Below are 27,001 nucleotides of genomic sequence, written 5' to 3'. Positions count from 1 at the left end.
ATAGACACAGCTAGACACATACACTCAACACAAACCCATACACTACACCCAACACCCCCTTTACCATATAACCACCCAAAACCGATAAAACACAAACATTCCCCATGTCACACCCTGACCTAACTAAAATAATAAAGAAAACAAAGAATACTAAGGCCAGGGCGTGACAGCAATAGACAGGACATGAGGTTATGTTTGATTTGACCATGTATTGACCATATTGACCATTGACCATGTGGTTAATGTGTGGTCGATCTGCGGTCAGAGGGAGCTGAGGTGCAGATGGCAGACAGTGGGAGTGGAGGTGTTTGGGTAGGAGAAGACGGTGGACTCAGTGGAGGACACACCTGCCACTTGGCAGTGTTGGCACTGTTACTTCCTACCTGACGGATAAGAGGACATCACTTCTACTTAGAAAATCAATAAATCAATCAATCAATCAATGCACAATTACATACGGCATTTTATTTTACATCAGCAGTTACAACCAGGCTGTATCACAACCGGCTGTGATTGGGAGTCCTATAGGGCGGCACACAATTGGCCCAGCGTTGTCCAGGTTTGGCCAGTGAAGGCCGTCATTATAAATAAGAATTTGTTCTTAACTGACTTGCCTAGTTTAATAGTGCTTTTACAGTAAACTGGCCTACACCAGAGAAACTCAGAACATACAGGGCACCACTGCTCCTGCCATCTCTTTCTCCCTGTGTGATGTCATATCCTGTTCCTGTTTAGGGCCAGCCGAATGCAGGTGTGCTGTCCCGTCAACATGAGGCTCCTGCTGCTCCCACCCCAAATACAAACAGGTACACACATACACAGATACACACACAAACACACACACACTATTGGGAATGTTCCCCTATTTACATGTCCGTGTGTATGTTTGTTGTGTGTCAGAGGTGAGGGATGATAAGCCAGTGTTTGAGAAGAGGCGTCTGGTGTGGGAGGTGGACATGTAGATGCACTCCAAGTTCTTGGACAGAAAGGTGACATATTCGTTTTCTCTACACCCTACCATTATCCCTTACTCTCACCTTTGCCCCTTAACCTTAAACCACCAACCCCTAAGTTTCTAACATGACGTGTGTGTTACAGGAGGAGTTGAAGGTGGAGCTTGTCTTGTACCTGCAGTAGAACCCGGAGCTCCTCGCCATGATGGCAGACTTCTTGCAGTTCCTGTTACTATGAAAACCAAGCGATGTCTTATGTTTGCGCACTTTCATTACCTCCTCAGAGCCAAAGCAAAGTAGCAGTTACTGAAATGATCACACTCGATGATAAAGTTCTTAACAGAAAAAAAGCATGGAAAATATATAAGACATTTTATTTCCTTCACACCAACTGACATAACTGTAACTCTTGATTTGAATTAGTTTCAGTGCAGCTCATACAAACAAAAACAGTAGACAGTAACAACAGAATCACAAAATAAAATACAAAACATCCATAAAAACAATCATATTTGATGATCTCGAGGGCCTCTGTACATACTACTGACAAGTGATAACCAGAAGAGTATTGATCTCAGTTAAGTGCCTGTGAGAGGAAGCTAATAGACAATTGAGATGCAGCTACAGTGTGTGTCCTCACGGTGAGGAGGTGTTGAAGGTGTTTGGCGGGAGCGGAAGGGAGAAGTCCTCACGGGCGACCATTAAGATGTCGCTTGGTTTATGTAGTAACAGGAACTGTAAGAAGTCGGCCATCTTGGCGTGGAGCTGCCAGCCACAGGTACGAGGCATGCGTGGAGCTGCCAGCCACAGGTATGAGGCATGCGTGGAGCTGCCAGCCACAGGTACGAGGCATGCGTGGAGCTGCCAGCCACAGGTACGAGGCATGCGTGGAGCTGCCAGCCACAGGTATGAGGCATGCGTGGAGCTGCCAGCCACAGGTACGAGGCATGCGTGGAGCTGCCAGCCACAGGTACGAGGCATGCGTGGAGCTGCCAGCCACAGGTACGAGGCATGCGTGGAGCTGCCAGCCACAGGTATGAGGCATGCGTGGAGCTGCCAGCCACAGGTACTAGGCATGCGTGGAGCTGCCAGCCACAGGTATGAGGCATGCTCTGTCTTCAACACACACACACACAAATCAGGTCATGTTGGAAACGTATGTTGGAAACGTAGGGGTTTTTAGTTTAGGGGCTAAGGTCACAGTACATGGTAATTTATTTATTTATTTATTTTTCCTTTATTTATACAGGTTTTTTCTCATTGAGATAACATCTCTTTTCCAAGAGAGACCTGGTCCAATAGCAGCAGAGTGTCACGCCCTGACATTAGAGAGCCGTTTTATTTCTCTATTTGGTTAGGTCAGGGTGTGATGTGGGGTGGGCATTCTATGTTTTGTATTTCTGTGTGTTTGGCCGAGTGCGGTTCCCAATCAGAGGCAGCTGTCTATCGTTGTCTCTGATTGGGAATCATACTTAGGCAGCCTGTTTTGCCACCTTAGTTGTGGGTAGTTGTCTTTGTTAATGGCATGTATAGCCTTACCGAGCATCACGTTTTTTTTTTTTTATGTTTATTGTTTTGTTGGGGACATCTAATTAATAAAAGTATGTACGCTTATCACGCTGCACCTTGGTCCGGTCATTTCCCTGACGGCGTTCGTGACACAACAACGTTACAGACAAAACAACTTACTTACACTAACACAACATTAAACAAAACTATATACACACATACAGTACAACAAAAACATTTTACATTAAAAACACAAACGTCTTGACTAAAAACAGCTGGCCTAAAAACAATGACACTCTTCTATAATATATACATCGATCAAGTGTTTAAACTCCAACGAAACTAGATCATCACATTTTATAATGTTCAGGAGAGAATTCCAGGACCACGGAGCTAAGTAACTAAAACTATTTCTACCATGACCTGTTCTAATTTTTGGTACTGTTAGAAGCAAATCAGAATGGGACCGTAATTGATATTTATTTACTGACCTAACTAAAAAAGAACAGAGATAAAATGGCATTTTACCCAATATGGCCTTATAAATCAGTGTATACCAGTGTTTAAGCCTATGCAAGGTCATTGACGACCAGCCAACAGCGCTGTAGAGATCACAATGATGTGTTAGACGTTTCTGACTTGTAATGAACCTGAGGGCTGCATGATACACTGAATCAAGTGCTCTCAGGGTAGTGGCTGAGGCCTGCATATATATAACATCACTAAAATCTAAAACAGACAGTAATTTACATCGTACCAGCTCCTTCCTTGCCTCAAAAGAAAAACAAGCCTTATGCCGGTAATAAAATCCTATTTTCAGCTTGAGCTTCCTTATCAAGTTCTCTGCATGCACAGTGAAGCTCAGCTTATCATCAACCCACACACCCAAATATGAGTACACTTTAACTTGCTCTATAGTATGTCCAGCCAATGTAGCAATGACATGATTTGTAACATGCCTGGCATTTGAAAATACCATGCATTTTGTTTTACCCGAATTTACAATCAGCTTTAAATCATACAGATTCTGTTGTATGATGTTAAATGCTTTTTGGGCATTTTCAAAACCTAAAGATAATCTACTACCACTTGAATAAAGAACAGTATCATCTGCATAAAAATTAACATCCGCTGTTTCAATAAGATCCCCAATGTTGTTGATATACAAAATTAACAACAGTAGGCCCAAAATAGAACCTTCCGGAACACCTGAGCACACCTCTATGGACTCTGATTTACAACCATCCGCCATTACACATTGTGTACGATTTGATAGGTAATTTATAAACCAATCTAGAGCATGACCAGTAATTCCACAACATTTTAACCTTTGCACTAACACAGCATGGTCCACGGTGTCAAAAGCCTTCGACAAATCAATAAAAACAGACACACAATGTAACTTCTTATCAAGAGCACAGTGGATGTCATTTAAAAACCTTCAATATTGCTGAAACAGTGCTGTGGCCAGACCTAAAACCTGATTGCATTCCATTTAAGATGTTGTTTTCTTGGAAGTAAACCTTTAGCTGCCTACTAACTAAGGACTCCAGTACCTTTGACAGTACAGAAAATGTTGATATGGGTCGATAGTTGTCAAGTAGCGAAGGATCTCCACCTTTCAGGAGAGGCAGTACAAAAGCAGATTTCCATAACTTGGGGATTTCCTTAACATCAAGCGTGAGGTTAAAAATAAATGTTAAGGGGGAGCAATGATGTCTGCAGCTAGGTGTAGGAGGCGGGGGTCTAGTTCATCAGGGCCAGGGGATTTTTAAAAAACAATTTCTTTCAGGGCTTTACACACTTCTGAAACAGAGAAGAATGAAAAGGAGAACCTGGTGAAGGAGTGCACCGGGGTGTCAGGTAAATTCATAGGGGGCTCAATTATACCTTTGACCTTTTCAAATAAACTGCCTGCATCTAAAAAATGCTGATTCAAGGCTTTCAGAATGGAGTTTCTCTCAGTTACAATTTGTGTATCGACCAACAATTGTTTGGTAGGGTGTAGGGAAAAACGAATGTCACCTTTCTGTCCAGGAACTTGGAGTGCATCTACATGTCCACCTCCCACACCAGACGCCTCTTCTCAAACACTGGCTTATCATCCCTCACCTCTGACACACAACAAACATACACACGGACATGTAAATAGGGGACCATTCCTAATAGTGTGTGTGTTTGTGTGTGTATCTGTCTATGTGCACCTGTTTGTATTTGGGGCGGGAGCAGCAGGAGCCTCATGTTGACGGGAGAGCACACCTGCATTCGGCTGGCCCTAAACAGGAACAGGATATGACATCACACAGGGAGAAAGAGATGGCAGGAGCAGTGGTGCCCTGTATGTCCTGGGTTTCTCCAGTTCAGGCCGGGTTACTATTAAAGCACTTTGTCATGGGGCCTCTCGCGTGGCGCAGCGGTCTAAAGCGTCACTACAGACCCGGGTTCGATCCTGGGCTGTATCATAACCAGCCATGATCGGGAGTCCCATAGGGTGCCGCACAATTGTCCCAGCGTCGTCCGGGTCACGGGAGGGTTTGGCCGGAGGGGCTTTACTTGGCTCAGCCCGCTCTAGCGACTCCTTGTTGTCGGGCCGGGCGCCTGCAGGCTGACCTTGGTCATCAGTTGAAGGGTGTTTCCTCCGACACATTGGTGTGGCTGGCTTCCGGGTTAAGCGGGCGGGTTTTAAGAAGTGCGGTTTGGCAGGTCATGTTTCGGAGGACGCATGACTCGACCTTCGTCTCCTGAGCACGTTGGTTATTTGCAGCGATGAGACAAGATCGAAAAAGGGGGTAAAATACAGCTTCCTGCCATGCAGGACCTCTATACCAGGCGGTGTCAGAGGAAGGCCCTAAAAATAGTCAAAGACTTAAAGACACCCTAGTCATAGACTGTTCTCCCTGCTACCACACGGCAAGCGGTACTGGAGTGCCAAGTCTAGGTCCTAGAGGCTTCTAAACAGCTTCTACCCCCAAGCCATAAGACTCCTGAACATCTAGTCAAATGCCTACCCAGACAATTTGCATTGCCCCCCCCCCCACCCCCCACCGCTCTCCACACCACTGCCACTCTCTGTTGTCATCTATGCATAGTCACTTTAATTAACTCTACCTACATGTACATACTACCTCAACTAACCAGTGCACCTGCACATTGACTCTGTACCGGCACCCCCCTGTATATAATGTTATTTTTTACTGCTGCTCTTTAATTACTTGTTACTTTTATCTCTTATTCTTATTCATATTTTTTTTCACTGTGGAGGAATCGTGAGCTCAAGCGGGAAAAACGTGCTCACAAGAGAGAGGAAACGCCCACTTACACAGACAGGAACCTTGACAAGTTCTTTAATGGTAAACGGTCTAACTAAACAATTTTATTTATCCACCATCTTTGCCTGAACTTTCACTGTTCAGAAAACAAGAGGACCGACTGTACCATTTGAACGAGCTAGAGGGCTGTGTCATACATCTCCAAGCCACACAAATCCAGGGGTGTAGTGCTGCCAAAGCATGAGGGCTCTCTAACTTTTTTCAATTTGAGAATAAGCAAAGCTGGTAAATTGTATATTATATACAAAAATCAAATCAAATCAAAATTGATTGGTCATATACACATATTTAGCGGATGTTATTGCGGTTGTAGTGAAATGCTTGTGTTCCTAGCTCCAACAGTGCAGTAATATCTAACAATTCACAACAATATACATCAATCTCAAAGTCAAATAATGCAATTAAGAAATATATAAATATTAGGATGAGCAATGTCGGAGTGGCATTGACTAGAGTATAGTAGAATACAGTATATACGTATGAAATGAGTGAAACAGTATGTAAACATTATTAAAGTGAACAGTGATTCCATGTCTATGTACATAGGGCAGCAGCCTCTAAGATGCAGAGTTGAGTAACCGGGTGGTAGCCGGCTAATGACAGTGATTAAGTTCCGGGCAGGGTCCTGGGTGGAGGCTTGCTAGTGATGGCTATTTAACAGTCTAGTGGCCTTGAGATAGAAGCTGTTTTTCAGTCTCCCGGTCCCAGCTTTGATGCACCCGTACTGACCTCACCTTCTGGATGATAGCGGAGCTAACAGGCAATAGCTCGGGTGGTTAATGTCCTTGATGATCATAACAGAATCTAATATAATATAATAGCATAGCATAGTAGGCCTATAACATTACTGTATACATTACCTATAACATTACAAAAACAACTCCTCATTTCTGGTGAGATTTAAGGATGGTTAGCTGAAGCTGAATAGTCACATTTCTTTTCTCATGCTGACAAAAATCAACAATGAGCGACTATGCAAGATATATGCTTTGATTGAAACAAAATACAAGAAAAGCTAATTCAAGAAGATCTAAATGCATATTCCCATGAAACCGATTGAGATCAAATGATTGGCAAGCAGATGCAGTTTAGACGTTTCACCGGTAAATTATCATTCACGATTGACAGTGATGGCCTACACTATTTTGAAATTACAGTGCCTTCAGAAAGTATTAATAAAAAATAAAAAATTATATTTCACTTTTATTTAACCAGGTAGGCTAGTTGAGAACAAGTTCTCATTTGCAACTGCGACCTGGCCAAGATAAAGCAAACCAGTTCGACACATACAACAACACATAGATACACATGGAATAAACAAACATACAGTCAATAATACAGTAGAACAAAGAAAACAAAAAGTATATATACAGTGAGTGCAAATGAGGTAAGATAAGGGAGTTAAGGCAATAAATAGGCCTTGGGGGCAAAGTAATTACAATATAGCAATTAAACACTGGAATGGTAGATGTGCAGAAGATGAATGTGCAAGTAGAGATACTGGGGTGCAAAGGAGCAAGATAAATAAATAAATACAGTATGGGGATGAGGTAGGTAGATAGATGGGCTGTTTACAGATGGGCTGTGTACAAGTGCAGTGATCTGTGAGCTGCTCTGACAGCTGGTGCTTAAAGCTAGTGAGGGAGATATGAGTCTCCAGCTTCAGAGATTTTTGCAGCTTGTTCCAGTCATTGGCAGCAGAGAACTGGAAGGAAAGACGACCAAAGGAGGAATTGGCTTTGGGGATGACCAGTGAGATATACCTGCTGGAGCACATGTTTTGAGTGGGTGCTGCTATGGTGACCAGTGAGCGGAGATAAGGCGGGGCTTTACCTAGCAGAGACTTGTAGATAACCTGTAGCCAGTGGATTTGGCGGTGAGTATGAAGCGAGGGCCAACCAACGAGAGCGTACAGGTCGCAATGGTGGGTAGTGTATGGGGCTTTGGTGACAAAACGGATGGCACTGTGATAGACTGCATCCAGTTTGTTGAGTAGAGTGTTGGAGGCTATTTTATAGATGACATCACCGAAGTCGAGGATCGGTAGGATGGTCAGTTTTACGAGGGTATGTTTGGCAGCATGAGTGAAGGATGCTTTGTTGCGATATAGGAAGCCGATTCTAGATTTAATTTTGGATTGGAGATGCTTAATGTGAGTCTGGAATGAGAGTTTACAATTTAACCAGACACCTAGGTATTTGTAGTTGTCCACGTATTCTAAGTCAGAGCCGTCCAGAGTAGTGATGCTGGACGAGCGAGCAGGTGCGGGCAGTGATTGGTTGAATAGCATGTATTTAGTTTTACTTTCGTTTAAGAGCAGTTGGAGGCCACGGAAGGAGAGTTGTATGGCATTGAAGCTCGTCTGGCGGTTAGTTAACACAGTGTCCAAAGAGGGGCCAGAAGTATACAGAATGGTGTCGTCTGCGTAGAGTTGTATCAGAGAATCACCAGCAGCAAGAGCAACATCATTGATGTATAGAGAGAAGAGAGTCAGCCCAAGGATTGAACCTTGTGGCACCCCCATAGAGACTGCCAGAGGTCCGGACAACAGGCCCTCCAATTTGACACACTGAACTCTATCAGAGAAGTAGTTGGTAAACCAGGTGAGGCAATCATTTGAGAAACCAAGGCTGTCGAGCCTGCCAATAAGAATGTGGTGATTGACAGAGTCGAAAGCCTTGGCCAGGTCGATGAATACGGCTGCACAGTAATGTCTCTTATCGATGGCGGTTATGATGTCGTTAAGGACCTTGAGTGTGCCTGAGGTGCACCCATGACCAGCTCTGAAACAAGATTGCATAGGGGAGAAGGTACGGTGGGATTCGAAATGGTTGGTAATCTGTTTGTTAACTTGGCTTTCGAAGAACTTAGAAAGACAGGGTAGGATAGATATAGGTCTGTAGCAGTTTGGGTCTAGAGTGTCACCACCTTTGAAGAGGGGGATGACCGCGGCAGCTTTCCAATCTTTGGGAATCTCAGACGATACAAAAGAGAGGTTGAACAGGCTAGTAATAGGGGTTGCAACAATTTCGGCAGATAATTTTAGAAAGAGAGGGTCCAGATTGTCTAGCCCGGCTGATTTGTAGGGGTCCAGATTTTGCAGCTCTTTCAGAACATCAGCTATCTGGATTTGGGTGAAGGGCAAATGGTGGGGGCTTTAGCGGGTTGCTGTGGAGGGTGCCTGGCAGTTGACCGGGGTAGGGGTAGCCAGGTGGAAGGCATGGCCAGCCGTAGAGAAATGCTTATTAAAATTCTCAATTATAGTGGATTTATCAGTGGTGACAGTGTTTCCTAGCCTCAGTGCAGTGGGCAGCTGGGAGGAGGTGCTCTTATTCTCCACGGACTTTACAGTGTCCGAGAACTTTTTTGAGTTAGTTCTACAGGATGCAAATTTCTGTTTGAAAAAGTTAGCCTTAGCTTTCCTAACTGCCTGTGTATATTTGTTCCTAACTTCCCTGAAAAGTTGCATATCACGGGGGCTATTCGATGCTACTGCAGAACGCCACAGGATGTTTTTGTGCTGGTCAAGGGCAGACAGGTCTGGAGTGAACCAAGGACTATATCTATTCCTAGTTCTACATTTTTTGAATGGGGCATGCTTATTTCAGATGGTGAGGAAGGCACTTTTAAATAATAGCCAGGCATCATCTACTGACGGGATGAGGTCAATGTCATTCCAGGATACCCCAGCAAGGTCGATTAGAAAGGCCTGCTTGCAGAAGTGTTTTAGGGAGTGTTTGACAGTGATGAGGGGTGGTTGTTTGGTCGCAGACCCATTACGGATGCAGGAAATGAGGCAGTGATCGCTGAGATCTTGATTGAAAACAGCAGAGGTGTATTTGGAGGGTGAGTTAGTTAGGATGACATCTATGAGGGTGCCCATGTTTACGGATTTGGAGTTGTACCTGGTGGGTTCATTGATAATTTGTGTGAGATTGAGGGCATCAAGCTTAGATTGTAGGATGGCTGGGGTGTTAAGCATGTCCCAGTTTAGGTCACCTAGTAGCACGAGCTCATAAGATAGATGGGGGGCAATCAATTCACATATGGTATCGAGGGCACAGCTGGAGGCAGAGGGAGGTCTATAGCAAGCGGCAACAGTGAGAGACTTTTTTCTGGAAAGGTACATTTTTTGAAGTAGAAATAGAGGAGAAGTAGGATAAGGGTACGGCTAAATGCTATACGAACTGGCCGTCTAGCACGTTCGGAACAGAGAGTAAAAGGAGCAGGTTTCTGGGCACGATAGCATAGATTCAAGGCATAGTGTACAGACAAGGGTAAGGTAGGATGTGAGTACATTGGAGGTAAACCTAGGCATTGAGTAATGATGAGAGAGATATACTCTCTAGAGACGTTTAAACCAGGTGATGTCATCGCATATGTAGGAGGTGGAACAACATGGTCGGTTAAGGCATATTGAGCAGGGCTAGAAGCTCTACAGTGAAATAAGACAGTAATCACTAACCAGGACAGCAATGGACGTGGCATATTGATATTAGAGAGAGGCATGCGTAGCCAAGTGAACATATGGGTCCAGTGAGTGGTTGGGCTGACTGGGGACACGGCAATTCAGACAGTTAGCAGGGCGATGCTAACAGTTAATAGGCTGGGGCTAAACAAGCTAGTAGTTAGCAGACCTGGGCTGGCAAGATAGCAGTTAGCAGACTGGGTTAGCAAGCAAGCAGTTGGCAGGGGCTAGCAGTTAGCAGACCGGGGCAGAAAAGCTAACGTTAGCAGTTAGCAGACCGGGGTAAGCAAGCTAGCAGTTAGCAGATGGGGGTAAGTCTGTTTTTGCCTCTTCGTGTGGTGACGTCGATAGACCAGTCGTGGAATTAGTAGGGTTCCAACTAGCTCTAGGTAGCTAGCAGGCCTAGCAGGTTAGCAGAATGGGCCTTCAGCGGGCGTCGTGCCTGAGGGACCTGTTGGAATCCTAGGGCAGATTATGTCGGTATTCCAGTCGTAGAGGATAGGCGGGATTCCGTGCCCCGTACCGGCAGTAGAAGGGTTCCGGATATTGTAGCCCAGGAGTGGGCTTCGGTGGTAGCATAGGAGCCCTGGCCGGGCTAGCTATGTTGTCCCAAACATAACGCTTTGTATTCATAAACCTTGACTTATTTCAAATGTTATTGTGTTACAGCCTAAATTCCAAATAGATTAAATACATTTTTTTCTCACCCATCCACACACAATACCCAATAATGAAAACGTGAAAACATGTTTTTCGAAATGTTGGCAATTTTTCTGAGAATTAAATAGACTACAGAATTCTTTGGGGTGGGGTTATTGTCCTGGTGAAAAGTGAATTATTTCCCCAGTGTCTTGGAAAGTAGGTTTGGAAAGCAGGTTTTCCTCTAGGATTTTCCCTGTGCTTATAGCTGTATTTAGTTTATTTTTATCCTGAAAAAAACTCCCTAGTCCTTACCAATGAAAAGCATACCCATAACATGATGCAGCCACCACCAAGCTTGACAATATGAAGAGTGGTACTCGGTGATGTGTTGTGTTGGATTTGTCCCAAACATAATGCTTTGTATTCAGAGCAAAAAGTTAATATCTTTGGCACATTTCTGCAGTATTACTTAAGTGCCTTGTTGCAAACAGGATGCATGTTTTGGAATCTTTTTTAACTCTGTCATTTAGGTTAGTATTGTGGAGTAACTACAATGTTGTTGATCCATCCTCAGTTTTCTCATATCATAACCATTTAACTCTGTAACTCTTTTAAAATCATCATTGACATCATGATGAAATACGCTCTGGAAACTGAGGAAGGACGCCTGTATCTTTGTAGTGACTGGGTGTATTGATACACCATCCAAAGCCTAATTAATAACTTCACCATGCTCAAAGGGATATTCAGCACTTATATTTAATATATATTTTTTATATTTAACACTTGTACCAATCAATCGGTGCCCTTCTTTGCAAGGGATTGAAAAACCTCCCTCTCTTTGTGGATGTATCTGTGCTTGAAGTTCCCTAGTCAATTGAGGCACCTTACAGATAATTGTATGTGTGGGGTACAGAGATGGGGTAGTCATAAAAAAATCATGTTAACCACTATTATTGAACACGGAATGAGTCCATGCAACTTATTATATGATTGGTTAAGCACATTTTTACTCTTGAACTTATTCAGGCCATAAGAAAGGGGTTGAATACTTATTGACTCAAGATATTTCAGCTTTACATTTTTTATACATTTCTTAAATGTTCTACAAACGATATTCCAATTTGCCATTATGGGGTATTGTGTGTAGATCAGTGACACAAAATCTCAATTTAATACATTTTAAATTCAGGCTGTAACACAAAAAAAGTAGAAAAAGTAAAGGGGTGTGAATACTTTCTGAAGTCACTGTAGGTATGCTTAACTTGGTGTTTGAGGGTATTAAAAATATACGTTTCTTGAGACAATATGTATGGGCATAGGCAGACGTTGCAATTGGAGGATACATTTTATTAATATTCTATAATAATATACAATAGGCTACATCTGTCGGTACAAACTTTGATTGTGAAATAATGATGTAACCAACTTTTTTTTGGACGCTCCCGCACCTAAAGCACTACACACTATTGCACAAGTCCCGCCTCTGGATTGAAGAGATTTGGGGATATAAAATGAAGGAACTTTGTTATGCAGCACTTTTGAGTTCATCTTGTGAACGTCATCAGCTTCACGACACTTTAATCAGCGTAGTATTCTAGTCACTAGCAAACAAGAGAGTGCTTTGGTGTCTCACTCCTACCTCAAAATAATTCCTCATCCTCATCCTCATCTCTCGCATCCCTCTGCCGGTAGCGAGAGCAACACAGCGCAGCCATGGCCAGCGACGATCAGCGGGGGCTCCATTATGAACAAACGTTGGTAAGTTAACTTGTTGCTAGCCGAGGAAGGCTTTTCTTCGTTCTCTCGATATACAAGACCAGTTGAGCGTTCATCAGCTAAGTTGTTGCCATTTCAACGTCACTTCGTTACACAGTGAAATCGGTGTGTGTTGTCCGTTACATCTACTTGAGCCAGTGTCGTTCATTGTCTTTACTTCGAGAACGGCTTCAAAGTTTTGGACTCGCACCTGGGCTGGTGCTTACGTTTGGTAAAATGAGAGGTCACAACATACTTATGAGAGGTTTATGATTTCTCTCTCACAGATTTAAAAAATACAATTAAAAGGGGTAGGCCGATTTTAACACACAGCATTAAATGGGTGGGTTGGCCGATTTTAACACACAGCATTAAATGGGTCTAAGGTCGTTACATTTTTCACAATGTACATAAGGTACAGTAAAGTGGGACACTTTCTGAAAATGTGCTAACAGGTGTTGTGCCGAAAATCTCCCCCCTGCCAAAATCCCCCCTTCGCGTGAACAGGCACACACTCAATTCTTCATTGCTGCGACTTGCTTGCTAGTAGAGAGTTCTGCTCTTCACTCTGTTGTCAGTTTAGCCCACATTTCACTGATCTTAGTAGAAGAAAGCATTTTTATTTGTGTGTATGAGATTATATGAGTCATTTCCATGTTTTTATGATAAACTTAAATTATTCATGCAAATGAAATGTATTAAAACATTCTTTAGGCATTTTTGTGGAACATTAAGCATGATTATTTATTATTATTACAATTATGATTATTATTATTATGATGACTATTATTATCATCATCATACTTGATTATAAGTATATGATGTAGCCTATACAGTGCATTCTGAAGGTAATCTAATGATGTATGAAGATTTAAATGCCATTTCTTTAAAAGTTTGGCAACTTCATATAATAATTTAACATTATACATCAATAAATGTGCTTTTGAAAATATTCAGACCCGTTGACATTTTCCACATTTTGTTGCGCTTTATTCTAAAATGGATAAAAAAATTACTAATCAATCTACACACAATACCCCATAATGGCAAAGCGAAAACATGTTTTTCGCAAATGTATAAAAAAAAATGTAAAAAAAATATCTGATTTACATAAGTATTGAGACCCTTTGCTATGAGACTCGAAATTGAGCTCAGGTGCATCCTGTTTCCACTGATCATCCTTGAGATGTTTCTACAACTTGATTGGAGTCTTCCTGTGGTAAATTCAATTAATTGGACATGATTTGAAAAGGCACAAACCTGTCTATATAAGGTCTCACAGTTGACAGTGCATGTCAGAACAAAAACCAAGCCATGAGGTCGAATGAATTGTCTGTAGAGCTCAGAGACGGTATTGTGTCGAGGCACAGATCTGGGGAGGTGTACCAAGCACTTTCTGCAGCATTGAAGGTCCCCAAGAACCCAGTGGCCTCCATCATTCTTAAATGGAAAAGGTTTGGAACCACCAATACTCTTGCTAGAGCTGGCCGCCCGGCCAAACTGAGCAATCGAGAAAGAAGGGCCTTGGTCAGGGAGGTGACCAAGAACTTGAGGGTCACTCTGACAGAGCTCCAGAGTCTCTCAATTTTAAAAAACGTGTCAATACTTTGCCCCTTGATAACCAGTGCACTTCTGTATGTTTTAAAAGCGTTATATGGTCGCTGCCCATATCATTGCATAATACAGAAAATACACGAGAGTTCAAGGGCCTTGCTCTAACAAATTTAACCATTTTCACTGTATTGTCCAAAATATTTTTCAAGCTGTCAGGCATTCCCTTGGCAGCAAGAGCCCCTCGGTGGATACTGCAGTGTACGTTGGGAGTGTACAAGTGGCGTTGGGAGCAACTGCTTGCATGAGCATTACCACTCCACTATGTCTCCCTATCGTGGCTTTTGCTCTGTCAGTACAGATACCAACACACCTTGACCACCAAAGTCCATTACTTTAAAAATTATAAAATAATATATAATATTTTTCAAATTGTCAAATGTTGTCCTGTTTTCCAGTGGTTTGCAGAAGAGGATGTCTTCCTTAATTGACACCCCATAAACGTAACGGACATATACCAAGAGATGTGCCAGGCCAGCCACGTCTGTTGACTCATCAAGCTGTAACATATATAATTCACTGGCTTGTATGCGAAGCAGTAATTGTTTCAAAACATCTCCTGCCATGTCACTGATGCGTAGTGAAACAGTGTTGTTTGATGAAGGCATTGTCTGTATAGTTTTTTGTCCTTTTCCCCCAGCATTGTCCCAGTCATATCCCCGGCAGCAGGAAGAGTTAAGTCCTCCACAATAGTATGGGGCTTACCTGTCTGTAACGTGTGTGCTGGGAGTGGTGACCTAGAGGCCGGATAGGGAGCACACGTGACACTGTCTTAGCCACTCGGTTGCTCACCATATAAGACGCTTCTAGACCCTTCTTATTAATGGTATCTGTGGCTTTTATACGTGTCTTACTACTCGAAGCCGTCTTTATTCTCGCTCCAAAAACTCTGGCTTATTTTTCAAATTGTCAAGTTTTTTTTCTAAATGTCTGTGCAAGAGTGAAGGTTTCCAACGAGAGAGTAACAGTTAATGTGATTGGATGTTAATTATTTGACTAGGCTACCTGTATTTGACATTGTGTTGTTATTTCGCTGAACATTAGACGGTTTAATTTTAATTTTGGCAGTGAAACGAGGCTACTCATGCGAGAAAAAAACATCTCACCCAAATGTACAGCCCCATTGGAAAATATAAATGTACTGTTTGAAAATGTGAATCACATTTTTATTTGGCTTACCCCCGACGGCATTGCTACCCCAGTTTGGGAATACCTGTTCCAGAAGGACAACCATCTCTGCAGCACTCCACCAATCAGGCCTTTATGGTAGAGTGGCTAGACGGAAGCCACTCCTTAGTAAAAGGCACAAACATATTGCTCATCATATATCTGCTGCAGAGGGACAAGAGAGAGCCATGACAAAACGAGTTTTGATCAGTCATGGAAATAAAAGTGCAGAAAACAAATTGGCTACCTATTTGAAAAGAAGATGGAGAACAAGCTATGAAGGAAAAATACTGGAGTTTTGGTGCAGGTACAGCTAACTAGTGCAAAAATAATATTGCAATATTATATTTCGTAAAAAATTATATTCCGGTATGTAACTTTATCGATTCCCCCCCATCACTACTCTTCCTCCCCCTCTCTCATATATCCTACCTGTTGTTCTGGCTGATACAGTCCTATACACTGTAGATAGGATCAGTTGTTCTGGCTGATACAGTCCTATACATGGACCATATACATAGACCATACTTAGACTGTCATTGCAATGTGCCGGTGGGACCCATTCATTCAACAAGATGTCTAGAAATGTCCTCCACAGTATGTGTAAGTAAACTAGTGTTGTAGTAGGTAGGGTTGTCTAGTGTGAGACCCAGTCCTTGCTGTAAGTACATGGCATGTTTTGTATATGTTTATGTGTGTGTGTTACCTACTGCTCTCCCTTAACCCTTTCTGTGTGTTCTTCCAGATGTATGGTCGCTACACACAGGAGTTGGGGGCGTATGCTAAAGAAGAGGCAGCTCGCCTGAGGGAGGAGGGGGTGCGGAGGCCCTCGGTCACAGAACGCTCACGCTCCCTGGAACTCCTGGAGAATGACAAGGGCTGCTGCGCCAAGTGTCGCAGTGAGTACTGACCAATACTGACCACTCAAGCTGGACATACTGTAACCAGACCATATTCTCTGACCAGGTCTCTCTCTGTCTCTCTTTGTTACTGTGAAACAAGTCTCCCTTCACATAAACTTTGCCAGATACCATGTAGTTACATTGTTACTAACATAAATAAACTGGAGTGTATTGAAGGAGGGATTTGGGAGGGAGAGTTTTGGAGTGTTTGTGCAGTCAGTGTGTGTGTGTGTGTGTTGATGTTTATTTGCTAGTACAGTGTTTGTGGTGTGTGAGCCACATCATGCTATTTACTGTTGATGGTGATAATAATGATTAATATGTTTGTTTTTGGTAGACTGAATAGCCTGTTAACTAGAAATAGACTGCGAGTGTACAAAATATTATGAACACCTGCTCTTTCCTTGACATAGATCTCTTATTGATGTCACCTGTTCAATCCACTTCAATCAGGCTAAAGAAGGATTTTTAAGCCTTGATAAAATTGAGACATGGATTGTGTATATGTGCCAATCAAATGGTGAATTGGCAAGACAAAATATTTTACTGCCTTTGAATGGTAGTAGGTGCCAGGCGCACCAATGTGTGTCAAGAACTGCAAAGTTGCTGGGGTTTTCACGCTCAACAGTTTGCTGTGTGTGCCAAGAATGGTCCAACCCCCAAGAATAATTGCCCAGCAGTTGGCGCAAAGTTGTGATTGGCGGAGTCAGAGCACACTGCTCAGACCACAGCTCCACTGCAGTTCACATTGCTCTAGCAAGCCTGAGAATACTTGATGATAGTGTAGTTGATGGAAACAACCATAGCCCTAACCTTAACCACTCAGTATTCAGACCCATAATGACAAAGCAAAAACAGGTTTTTAGACATTTTTGCAAATGTATTAAAAATGAAAACAAAATACCTTATTTACATAAGTATTCAGACCCTTTGCTATGAGACTTGAAATTGAGCGCAGGTGCTTCCTGTTTCCATTGATTATCCGTGACATGTTTATACAACTTAACCACCGGTGGTAAATTCAACTGATTGGACATGATTTGGAAAGGCACATACCTGTCTATAAAAGGTCCCACAGTTGACAGTGCATGTCAGAGCAAAAACCAAGACATGAGGTCGAAGGAATTTTCCGTAGAGCTCGAAGACAGTATTGTGTCGAGACACAGATCTGGGGAAGGGTACCCAAAAAATGTATGCAGCATTGAAGGTCCCCAAGAACACAGTGGCCTCCATCATTCTTAAATGGAAGAAGTGTGTAACCACCAAGGCTCTTCCTAGAGCTGGCCGCCCGGCCAAACTGAGCAATCGGGGGAGAAGGGTCTTGGTCAGGGAGGTGACCAAGAACCCGATGGTCACTCTGAAAGAGCTCAAGAGTTCCTCTGTGGAGATGGGAGAAACTTTCAGAAGGACAACCATCTCTGCAGCACTCCACCAATCAGGCCTTTATGGTAGTGACCAGACGGAAGCCACTCCTCAGTAAAAAGCACATGACAGCCTGCTTAGAGTTTGGCAAAAGAAACCTAAAGACTCTCAGACCATGAGAAACAAGATTCTCTGGTCTGATGAAACAAAGATTGAACTCTTTGGCCTGAAGGCCAAGCATCATGTCTGGAGGAAACCCTGCACCATCCCTACGGTGAAGTATGGTGGTGGCAGCATCATGCTGTGGGGATGTTTTTCAGCGGCAGGAACTGCTGAAAAGATTAACAGAGCACAGTTCTGTGACATCCTTGATGAAAACCTGCTCCAGAGCACCCAGGACCTCAGACTGGGGCATAGGTTCACCTTCCAACAGGACAACGACCCTAAGCACACAGCCAAGACAACGCAGGAGTGAATTCGGGACAAGTCTCTGAATGTCCTTGAGTGGCCCAGCTAGAGTCCACACTTGAACCCGATCGAACATCCTAGGAGAGACCTGAAAGAACTGTGCAGCGACGCTCCCCATCCAACCTGACAGAGCTTGAGAGGATCTGCAGAGAAGAATGGGAGAAACCCCCAAATATAGGTGTGCCAAGTGTCACGTATACTCCCTCTCCGGCCACTATGTCATCAGGCTGCTGATTATCCCGCACACCTGTCACCATCGTCAAGCGCACCAGCGCCTCATAACACTCACCTGGACTCCATCACCTCCTTGATTATCTTCCCTATATCTGTCACTCCCCTTTGGTTCTTTCCTCAGGTGTTATTGACTCTGTTTCATGTTGGTGCGTTGTTTGTGTTTCGTGTTTATTGTTTTGTTTATTTATTAAAACACTCCCTGTACTTGCTTCCCGACTCTCAGCGCACTCATTACACCAAGCTTGTAGTGTCATACACAAGACCACTCGAGGCTGTAATCGCTGTCAAAGGTGCTTCAACAAAGTAATGTGTAAAAAGGGTCTGAATAATTATGTACATGTAATATTTCATTTTTTATTTTAATCTGCTAAAAATTCTAAAACACTGTTTTTGCTTTGTCATTATGTGTTATTGTGTAGATTGTTGAGATATTTTTTCTTTATTTTATCCATTTTAGAATAAGGCTGTAACCTAACAAAATGTGGAAAAAGTTAAGGGGTCTGAATACTTTCTGAAGGCACTGTACACCACTCTATGGAAAGATGAGACTCTCATGAACACGATGGTGTTCTCCGTTTTGCTCCCACAAGCGTCACAAGTCTGTACCGCCGAAGTCAGTACCGCCGATCTGCCAACTTCAGTCTGTAGCGACCAAACAGTTTGGGCTACACACTAATATGACCCCTCTGTGGAAAGGTGAGACTCTCACAAACACGTACATGTCAGTAGATGTTTTGCTCTAGGATGCACACAAGCTTCACGAGACTCGTCTGAAGGTAGCCCTGTACCAGTTTAAAAAAGGAACGAAAATGTATATAGAAGTAGTTTAGGGCAAATTTTTGGGTTGTTAAATATGGGTAAAAAAATATATTAAATCCTGATCTTTCTTATGTCTTTCAGATATAGGACAGACATTTTAAAACAAACTTTCTTTTTTCTTTTTTCTTTTTTCTTTTAAATTTTATCCCCTTTTCTCCCCAATTTTTCGTGGTATCCAATCGCTAGTAATTACTATCTTGTCTCATCGCTACAACTCTCGTACGGGCTCGGGAGAGACGAAGGTCGAAAGCCATGCGTCCTCCGAGGCACAACCCAACCAAGCCGCACTGCTTCTTTAACACAGCGCGCCTCCAACCCGGAAGCCAGCCGCACCAATGTGTCGGAGGAAACACCGTGCACCTGGCCCCCCTTGGTTAGCGCGCACTACGCCCAGCCCGCCACAGGAGTCGCTGGAGCGCGATGAGACAAGGAATTCCCTACCGGCCAAACCCTCCCTAACCCGGACGACGCTAGCCCAATTGTGCGTCGCCCCACGGACCTCCCGGTCGCGGCCGGCTGCGACAGAGCCTGGGGGCGAACCCAGAGACTCTGGTGGCGCAGTTAGCACTGCGATGCAGTGCCCTAGACCACTGCCCCACCCGGGAGGCCTAAAACAAACTTTCCTTTGAGTTATTTTTGGACTATCTGTTTTTCCATGTATGAATCTGTTATTTGTATGTGCTAATAGTAGGCCAAATTCAAGGTTTCATCAAATTATTATTTTTTCTTGTACCTAAAGGGGTCCTCAAAATCAAATAGCTAAATCATCGTTGGCATAACCATCTTTAAAAAAATACATATGTTAGCTTAGTAGAAGCGTTTTCCCATTATTCTTTTCAAAATGATTCAAGTTCTGTGAAATTGGTTGTTGATCATTGCTAGACAACTATTTTCAGGTCCTGCCATAGATTTTCAAGCAGATTTAAGTCAAAACTGTAACTCAGCCACTAAGGAACATTCACCTTCTTCTTGGTAATCAACTCCATTGTAGATTTGGCCTCATGTTTTAGGTTATTGTCCTGCTGAAGAGTGAATTCATCTCCCAGTGTGTCACGCCCTGACCATAGAGAGCTTTTTATTCTCTATGTTGGTTAGGTCGGGGTGTGATTAGGGTGGGTCATCTAGGTGATTATATTTCTATGTTGGCCTGGTATGTTTCCCAATCAGAGGCAGCTGTTTATCGTTGTCTCTGATTGGGGATCATATTTAGGCAGCCGTTTCCCCTTTGTGCTTTGTGGGATCTTGTCTATGTATAGTTGCCTGCGAGCACTACATTAGCGTCACGTTTCATTTTGCGCTTTTTTGTTTTCTGTGAGTTTCACTTACAAATAAAGAGGATGGAACCATACCACGCTGCATCTTGGTCCACTCATTATAACGATCGACTGAACCAGGTTTTCCTTTAGGATTTTGCATGTGCTTAGCTCTATTCCATTTCGTTTTTATCCTGAAAAACTCCTCAGTCCTTAACGATTACAAGCATACCCATAACATGATGCAGCCACCACCATGCTTGAAAATATTGAGAGTGTTGCTCAGCAATGTGTTGTATTGGATTTGCCCCAAACATAACACTTTGTATTCAGGACAAAAAGTGAATTGCTTTGCCACATTTTTTTCAGTATTACTTTAGTCTTGTTGCAGTGCCTTAGAATATTTTTTTTATCTGTGCAGGCTTCTTTAATTTCACTCTGTCAATTAGGTTAGTATTGTGGAGTAACTACAGTGTTGTTGATCCAGCCTCAGTTTTCTCCTATCACAGCCATTAAACCCTGTAACTGTTTTAAAGTCACCATTGGTCTCATGATGAAACCCCTACACCATCTCCTTCCTTTCTGGCAACTGAGTTAGGAGGGGACTGGGTGAATTGATACACCACCCAAAGTGTAATTAATAACTTCACCATGCTCAAAGGGATATGTTGTGGAAGTTCGACACAGGGACACTCAAAGTCAGTCTTATTTACCCCGAATTCCGATCTAGTCTCATTGCTGCAACTCCCCAACGAGCTCGGGAGGCGAAGGACGAGTCATGCGTTCTCCGAAACATGACCCGCCAAACCGCGCTTCTTAACACCCGCTTATCCCAGAAGCCAACCGCACCAATGTGTTGGAGGAAAACCGTACAACTGTTCCAAGTTGCTCTCGGAGGATGTGTTGGTACAATTCTTTATTCATGGCTGTGTTCTTAGGCAAAATTGTGAGTGAGCCCACTCCCTTGGCTGAGAAGCAACCCCACACATGAATGGTCTCAGGATGCTTTACTGATGCCTTACTGTTGTTTACCCCTTGTCTTCTCCGGACAAGCTTTTTTCCGGATGCCCCAAACAATCGGAAAGGGGATTCATCAGAGAAAATGACTTTACCCCAGTCCTCAGCAGTCTAATCCCTTTGCCTTTTGCAGAATATCAGTCTGTCCCTGATGTTTTTCCTGGAGAGAAGTGGCTTCTTTGCTGCCCTTCTTGACACCAGGCCATCCTCCAAAAGTCTTCGCCTCACTGTGAGTGCTGATGAACTCACACCTGTCTGCTGCCATTCCTGAGCAAGCTCTGTACTGGTGGTGCCTCAACTTTAGGAGACTGTCCTGGCGCTTGCTGGAATTTCTTGGGCACCCTGAAGCCTTCTTCACAACAATTGAACCGCTCTCCTTGAAGTTCTTGATGATCCGATAAATGGTGGATTTAGGTGCAATCTTACTGGCAGCAATATCCTTGCCTGTGAAGCCCTTTTTGTGCAAAGCAATGATGACGGCACGTGTTTCCTTGCAGGTAACCATGGTTGACAGAGGAAGAACAATGATTCCAAGCACCACCCTCCTTTTGAAGCTTCCAGTCTGTTATTCAAACTCAATAAGCATGACAGAGTGATCTCCAGCATTGTCCTCGTCAACACTCACACCTGTGTTAATGAGAGAATCACTGACATGATGTCAGCTGGTCCTTTTGTGGCAGGGCTGAAATGCAGTGGAAATGTTTTTTGGGGATTCAGTTCATTTGCATGGCAAAGAGGGACTTTGCAATTAATTGCAATTCATCTGATCACTCTTCATAACATTCTGCAGTATATGCAAATTGCCATCATACAAATTGAGGCAGCAGACTTTGTGAAAATTAATATTTGTGTCATTCTCAAAACTTTTGTCCATGACTGTACACCCCTATCCATCTCTTCAACATTACAACCTGTTGCCCTATACAATAGCACCCACAGGCCGTACTATAGAGGAGGAGGAAAGTGTAGAGACAGAAATGGGGAGAGTAGTAATGCTTTAGATGAGGAAAAGAAAGAATCTTGTACTGTGGTAAAGTAGCATTAGTGTGGTTTAGTACATTGGTGAGATGAGAGAAGACTGAATAAGATGACTGGGGAGCAGGAATAATGTTACGACAGTGGAGGGAAGTAGGGGAAGAACTGGTAGAGTCAGTGTGTGTGTGTGTGTGTGTGTGTGTGTGTGTGTGTGTGTGTGTGTGTGTGTGTGTGTGTGTGTGTGTGTGTGTGTGTGTGTGTGTGTGTGTGTGTGTGTGTGTGTGTGTAGGGGAGGGGGAGTTAGAGGAGAGGACGGGAGACAGAGCAGAACATCACTGTGTTAAATGATACTAGTCTGTGCAAAAGTTAACTTAGTAAAACATGGTGAGGGTGTTACATTGTATGGTGGGTATGGGTGGTCTTGACTCCAAGGTGGGTAATGTAGTTTTAATAATGCTACACTTCTCTCCTCAGTCTGTAAGATGTGTTGGTTTGTTTGTATTGTAGTTCTGACTGACTTGACTCACTGGTACTGTTCTAGTAAGTGTTGTTGTTGTCGTCTAACAGTGTGCACCTGTATCTCTCTTCCCTCCAGTCTGTACGGTGCGGTGTCAGAAGTTCCTCATCTCTTGTGTTGGTGAAGACTGGATCTTCCTCATCCTCCTGGGTCTATTCATGGCTCTGCTCAGCTGGCTGGTCGACTTCGGTATCGGCATCTGTCTACAATGTAAGAGAGGGAGGGAGTTGGGAAGGAGGGAGTTAGGAAGGGAAAGAGAGGTAGACTCCTTGGTCTACTGATGGCTCTAGTCAGCTGGATCATCGACTTCACTATCGCAACCTGTCTACAAGGTGAGGGAGGGAGGGAAAAGAGAGGAGAGAGAGAGGGAGGGAGGAGGAGAGAGGGTTGTCAGGAGAGGATGCGGGGAAGCCAAATGGTGCACAGACTACTTAGACCCCATGGTGTGTGTAAGCACATTGTCAGTGTTCTCCCATTAGGTTTGAATGTATCTTTTGTGTGTATATCTTGTCAAGGTTGAAGTCTTCTATCTTGACACAAACGAGCTGTACAGCTTTTACAACTGGATACATGATGACTAACCACCTGTCCAACAGGGACTACCCACCACCTCCGCTTACACCCATGCACTAGAACACACACACACACACACATTAGGACTCATACTTTGATGTGGTCATGGCCCACATCAAGGCTAGCATGCCAGGCACACTGGACCCACTCCAATTTGCCTACCTCTCCAACAGATCCACAGAAGATGCCATTTCCATCGCTATTCACACGGCTGTAACACATCTGGACAAGAGGAGCACCTATGTAAGAATGCTGTTCATACACTACAGTTCAGTATTCAACACTATTGTTCCATCCAAGCTCGACACCAAGATCAGGGCCCTGGGTCTGGACACCACCCTTTGCAACTGGATCCTGGACTTCCTGGCGTGTGAGGATTGGTAACAGCACCGCCTTCACACTGACTCTTAGCACAGGGGCCCCCCAGGGGTATGTCCTCAGCCCTCTGCTGTACTCCCTGTTCACCCACAACCGCGTGGCTTTGCACGATACCAACTCCATCATAATGTTTGGTGACGACACCACAGTTGTAGGCCTGATAACCAGTTAGGTAAGTGAAGTGGCATTGTGGTGACAGGATAACAACCTCTCCCTCAACGTCAGCAAAACCAAGGAGTTCAAGCAGGGGAGGGAACATGCCCTGATTCACATCAATGGGACTGGAGAGAGAGAGTCAGCAGTTTAAAGTTCCTCACCATCCACATCACTGAGGACTTGTCACCACTCTTGTCAACAGTGTCTTTAACTTCCTAAGGTGGCTGAAGAAATTCGAATGTTGCCGCTGCACCATCGAGAGCGTCCTGACAGTTTCTATCTACAAGCCATCATACTGCAGAACACTTTAATTGGACTGGCCACCTGCTCTGATTCTCTGCACCTTCGCACACATGCACTCACTCACTCATGCACAAACCCACACAGACACACACACACACACACACACACACACACACACACACACACACACACACACACACACACACACACACACACACACACACACACACACACACACACACACACACACACACACACACACACACACACCACTGCTTTTACCAGACTCTTATTATGATGGCTAAATACTGCACAATTTAAACACTTACTCCCCACCCCCCCTTCCCCAGAACACATGTACATATTGGACTATAAATTGTGCTGTCCTGTATTATACTTATGCTAAAATGTTTATTTTATTCTACTGAGCCATTTACTTTATGTTCGTATTATTGTCTTTTATTATTTCTTATTGTTGTTGCATTGTTGAGAAGGAAACAGCAAGTTTGCATTTCGTTGGACGGTTTATACCATGTACAGTTGAAGTCGGAAGTTTACATACACCTTAGCCAAATACATTTAAACTCAGTTTTTCACAATTCCTGACATTTAATTATAGTAAAAATTCCCTGTCTTAGGTCAGTTAGGATCACCACTTTATTTGAAGAATGTGAAATGTCAGAATAATAGTAGAGACAATGATTTTTTTCTGCTTTTATTTCTTTCATCACATTCCCAGTGGGTCAGAAGTTTACATACACTCAATTAGTATTTGGCCTTGAAATGGTTTCACTTGGGTCAAACGTTTCGGGTAGCATTCCGCAAATTGGGTGAATTTTGGCCCATTCCTCCTGACAGAGCTGGTGTAACTGAGGCAGGTTTGTAGGCCTCCTTGCTCGCACACGCTTTTTCAGTTCTGCCCACAAATTTTCTATAGGATTGAGGTCAGGGCTTTGTGATGGCCACTCCAATACTTTGACTTTGTTGTCCTTAAGCCATTTTGGCTTAAGCCATTCCTAAGCACAACTTAGGAAGTATGCTTGCGGTCATTGATCATTTGGAAGACCGATTTGCGACCAAGCTTTAACTACCTGACTGATGTCTTGAGATGTTGCTTCAATATATCCACATAATTTTCTTTCCTCATGATGCCATCTATTTTGTGATGTGCACCAGTCCCTCCTGTAGCAAAGCAACCCCGGGCATCACGGTTGGAATGGTGTTCTTCGGCTTGCAAGCATCCCCCTTTTTCCTCCAAACATAACGATGATCATTATGGCCAAACAGTGCAGTTGCAAACCGTGGTCTGGCTTTGTTATTGCGGTTTCGGAGCAGTGGCTTCTTCCTTGAAATAATAGGTCCGTAAACAATTGTTGGAAAAATGACTTGTGTCATGCACAAAGTAGATGTCCTAACCAACTTGCCAAAACTATAGTTTGTTAACAAGAAATTTGTGGAGTGGTTGTAAAATTAGTTTTAATGACTCCAACCGAAGTGTATGTAAACTTCTGACTTCAACTGTACATACAACTAATACATTTTGAAACTTGAAACACTGTTCCTTTGGCTGAATCATTTAATCTGACACATCTCCTGCATGCAGCTAAAGAAGACATTAAACCACACTCAAGATAATCTCAGACACTGTGGTTTACGTACACACACCCGTCAAACCAGGGTGTGTGTGTTCATGATGATCTGCAGTGCAAATTGCTGTCTCCCTAAGCTGCATGCAGGTGTGTGTGTGTGTGTCTTTTTCTGCCATTAGAAATCCATAGTTTCTTCAGTCAAACAGACATTTACACACATTGCTGCGTTATTGTGTGTGTGTGCCAAGGGGGAGACTGATGCACGTGGAAAAAGTGAAGAGAGAGTAATCTAGAAGCAAGAACTCATATAGACACATCCTCTTATCCCCTTTCTCCACACACACACACACACACATGCACACACACACTTTTGATCTCTCCCTGTAAAGCAGGCCTTTTAGGGAGAGGAGTCCTGCGTGTTCTACTGTTGTTGAGGTACTCATAAGTAATCTTTCTGTCCGTCTCAGTTGAAGCATGACTTTAGATGTACTTTTACTTTATGATTGACATCAAGTTGATATTGGTGTGTGTGTGTGTGTGTGTGTGTGTGTGTGTGTGTGTGTGTGTGTGTGTGTGTGTGTGTGTGTGTGTGTCCACAGCACAGAAGTGGATGTATGTGAACCTGGAGAGTAATGTGTTTCTCCAGTACCTGGCCTGGGTCACCTATCCTGTGGTGCTCATCACCTTCTCAGCTGGCTTCACACAGATACTGGCCCCACAGGCCGTAGGTAAGACACACACACACACACACACACACACACACACACACACACACACACACACACACACACACACACACACACACACACACACACACACACACACACACACACACACACACACACACATACTGACCATAGCATACCCACACTAACCCCCTCTCCCCCTCCCCCTCTAGGTTCAGGTATCCCAGAGATTAAGACCATTCTGAGGGGTGTAGTGCTGAAAGAATACCTCACCTTTAAAACCTTTGTGGCCAAAGTCATCGGTCTCACGTTTGCCCTGGGCAGTGGCATGCCTCTGGGCAAGGAGGTAACACACGCACTCTCTACACACAGTACACACACACACACACACA

At 43.6% G+C, this 27,001-nt stretch overlaps 1 protein-coding gene across 1 annotated transcript in view; it reads left to right on the top strand.

Annotated features, from left to right (window-relative positions):
• Nucleotides 1–12,435: 12,435 nt before the first annotated feature.
• The window catches only part of LOC129831827 (chloride channel protein 2-like), a 68,596-nt gene continuing 54,030 nt past the window's right edge, over nt 12,436–27,001 (top strand). The window contains exons 1-5 of the mRNA XM_055895319.1: nt 12,436–12,662; nt 16,183–16,336; nt 23,063–23,194; nt 26,523–26,651; nt 26,822–26,955. Coding sequence (XP_055751294.1) covers nt 12,618–12,662; nt 16,183–16,336; nt 23,063–23,194; nt 26,523–26,651; nt 26,822–26,955 — 594 coding nt within the window. The 5' untranslated portion in view covers nt 12,436–12,617. The remainder of the gene's footprint in view (nt 12,663–16,182; nt 16,337–23,062; nt 23,195–26,522; nt 26,652–26,821; nt 26,956–27,001) is intronic.

This window comes from Salvelinus fontinalis, chromosome 33 (assembly GCF_029448725.1).
Source record: "Salvelinus fontinalis isolate EN_2023a chromosome 33, ASM2944872v1, whole genome shotgun sequence".
Classification (NCBI taxonomy): domain Eukaryota; kingdom Metazoa; phylum Chordata; class Actinopteri; order Salmoniformes; family Salmonidae; genus Salvelinus; species Salvelinus fontinalis.
This window is presented reverse-complemented; position numbering and strand designations above follow the sequence as displayed.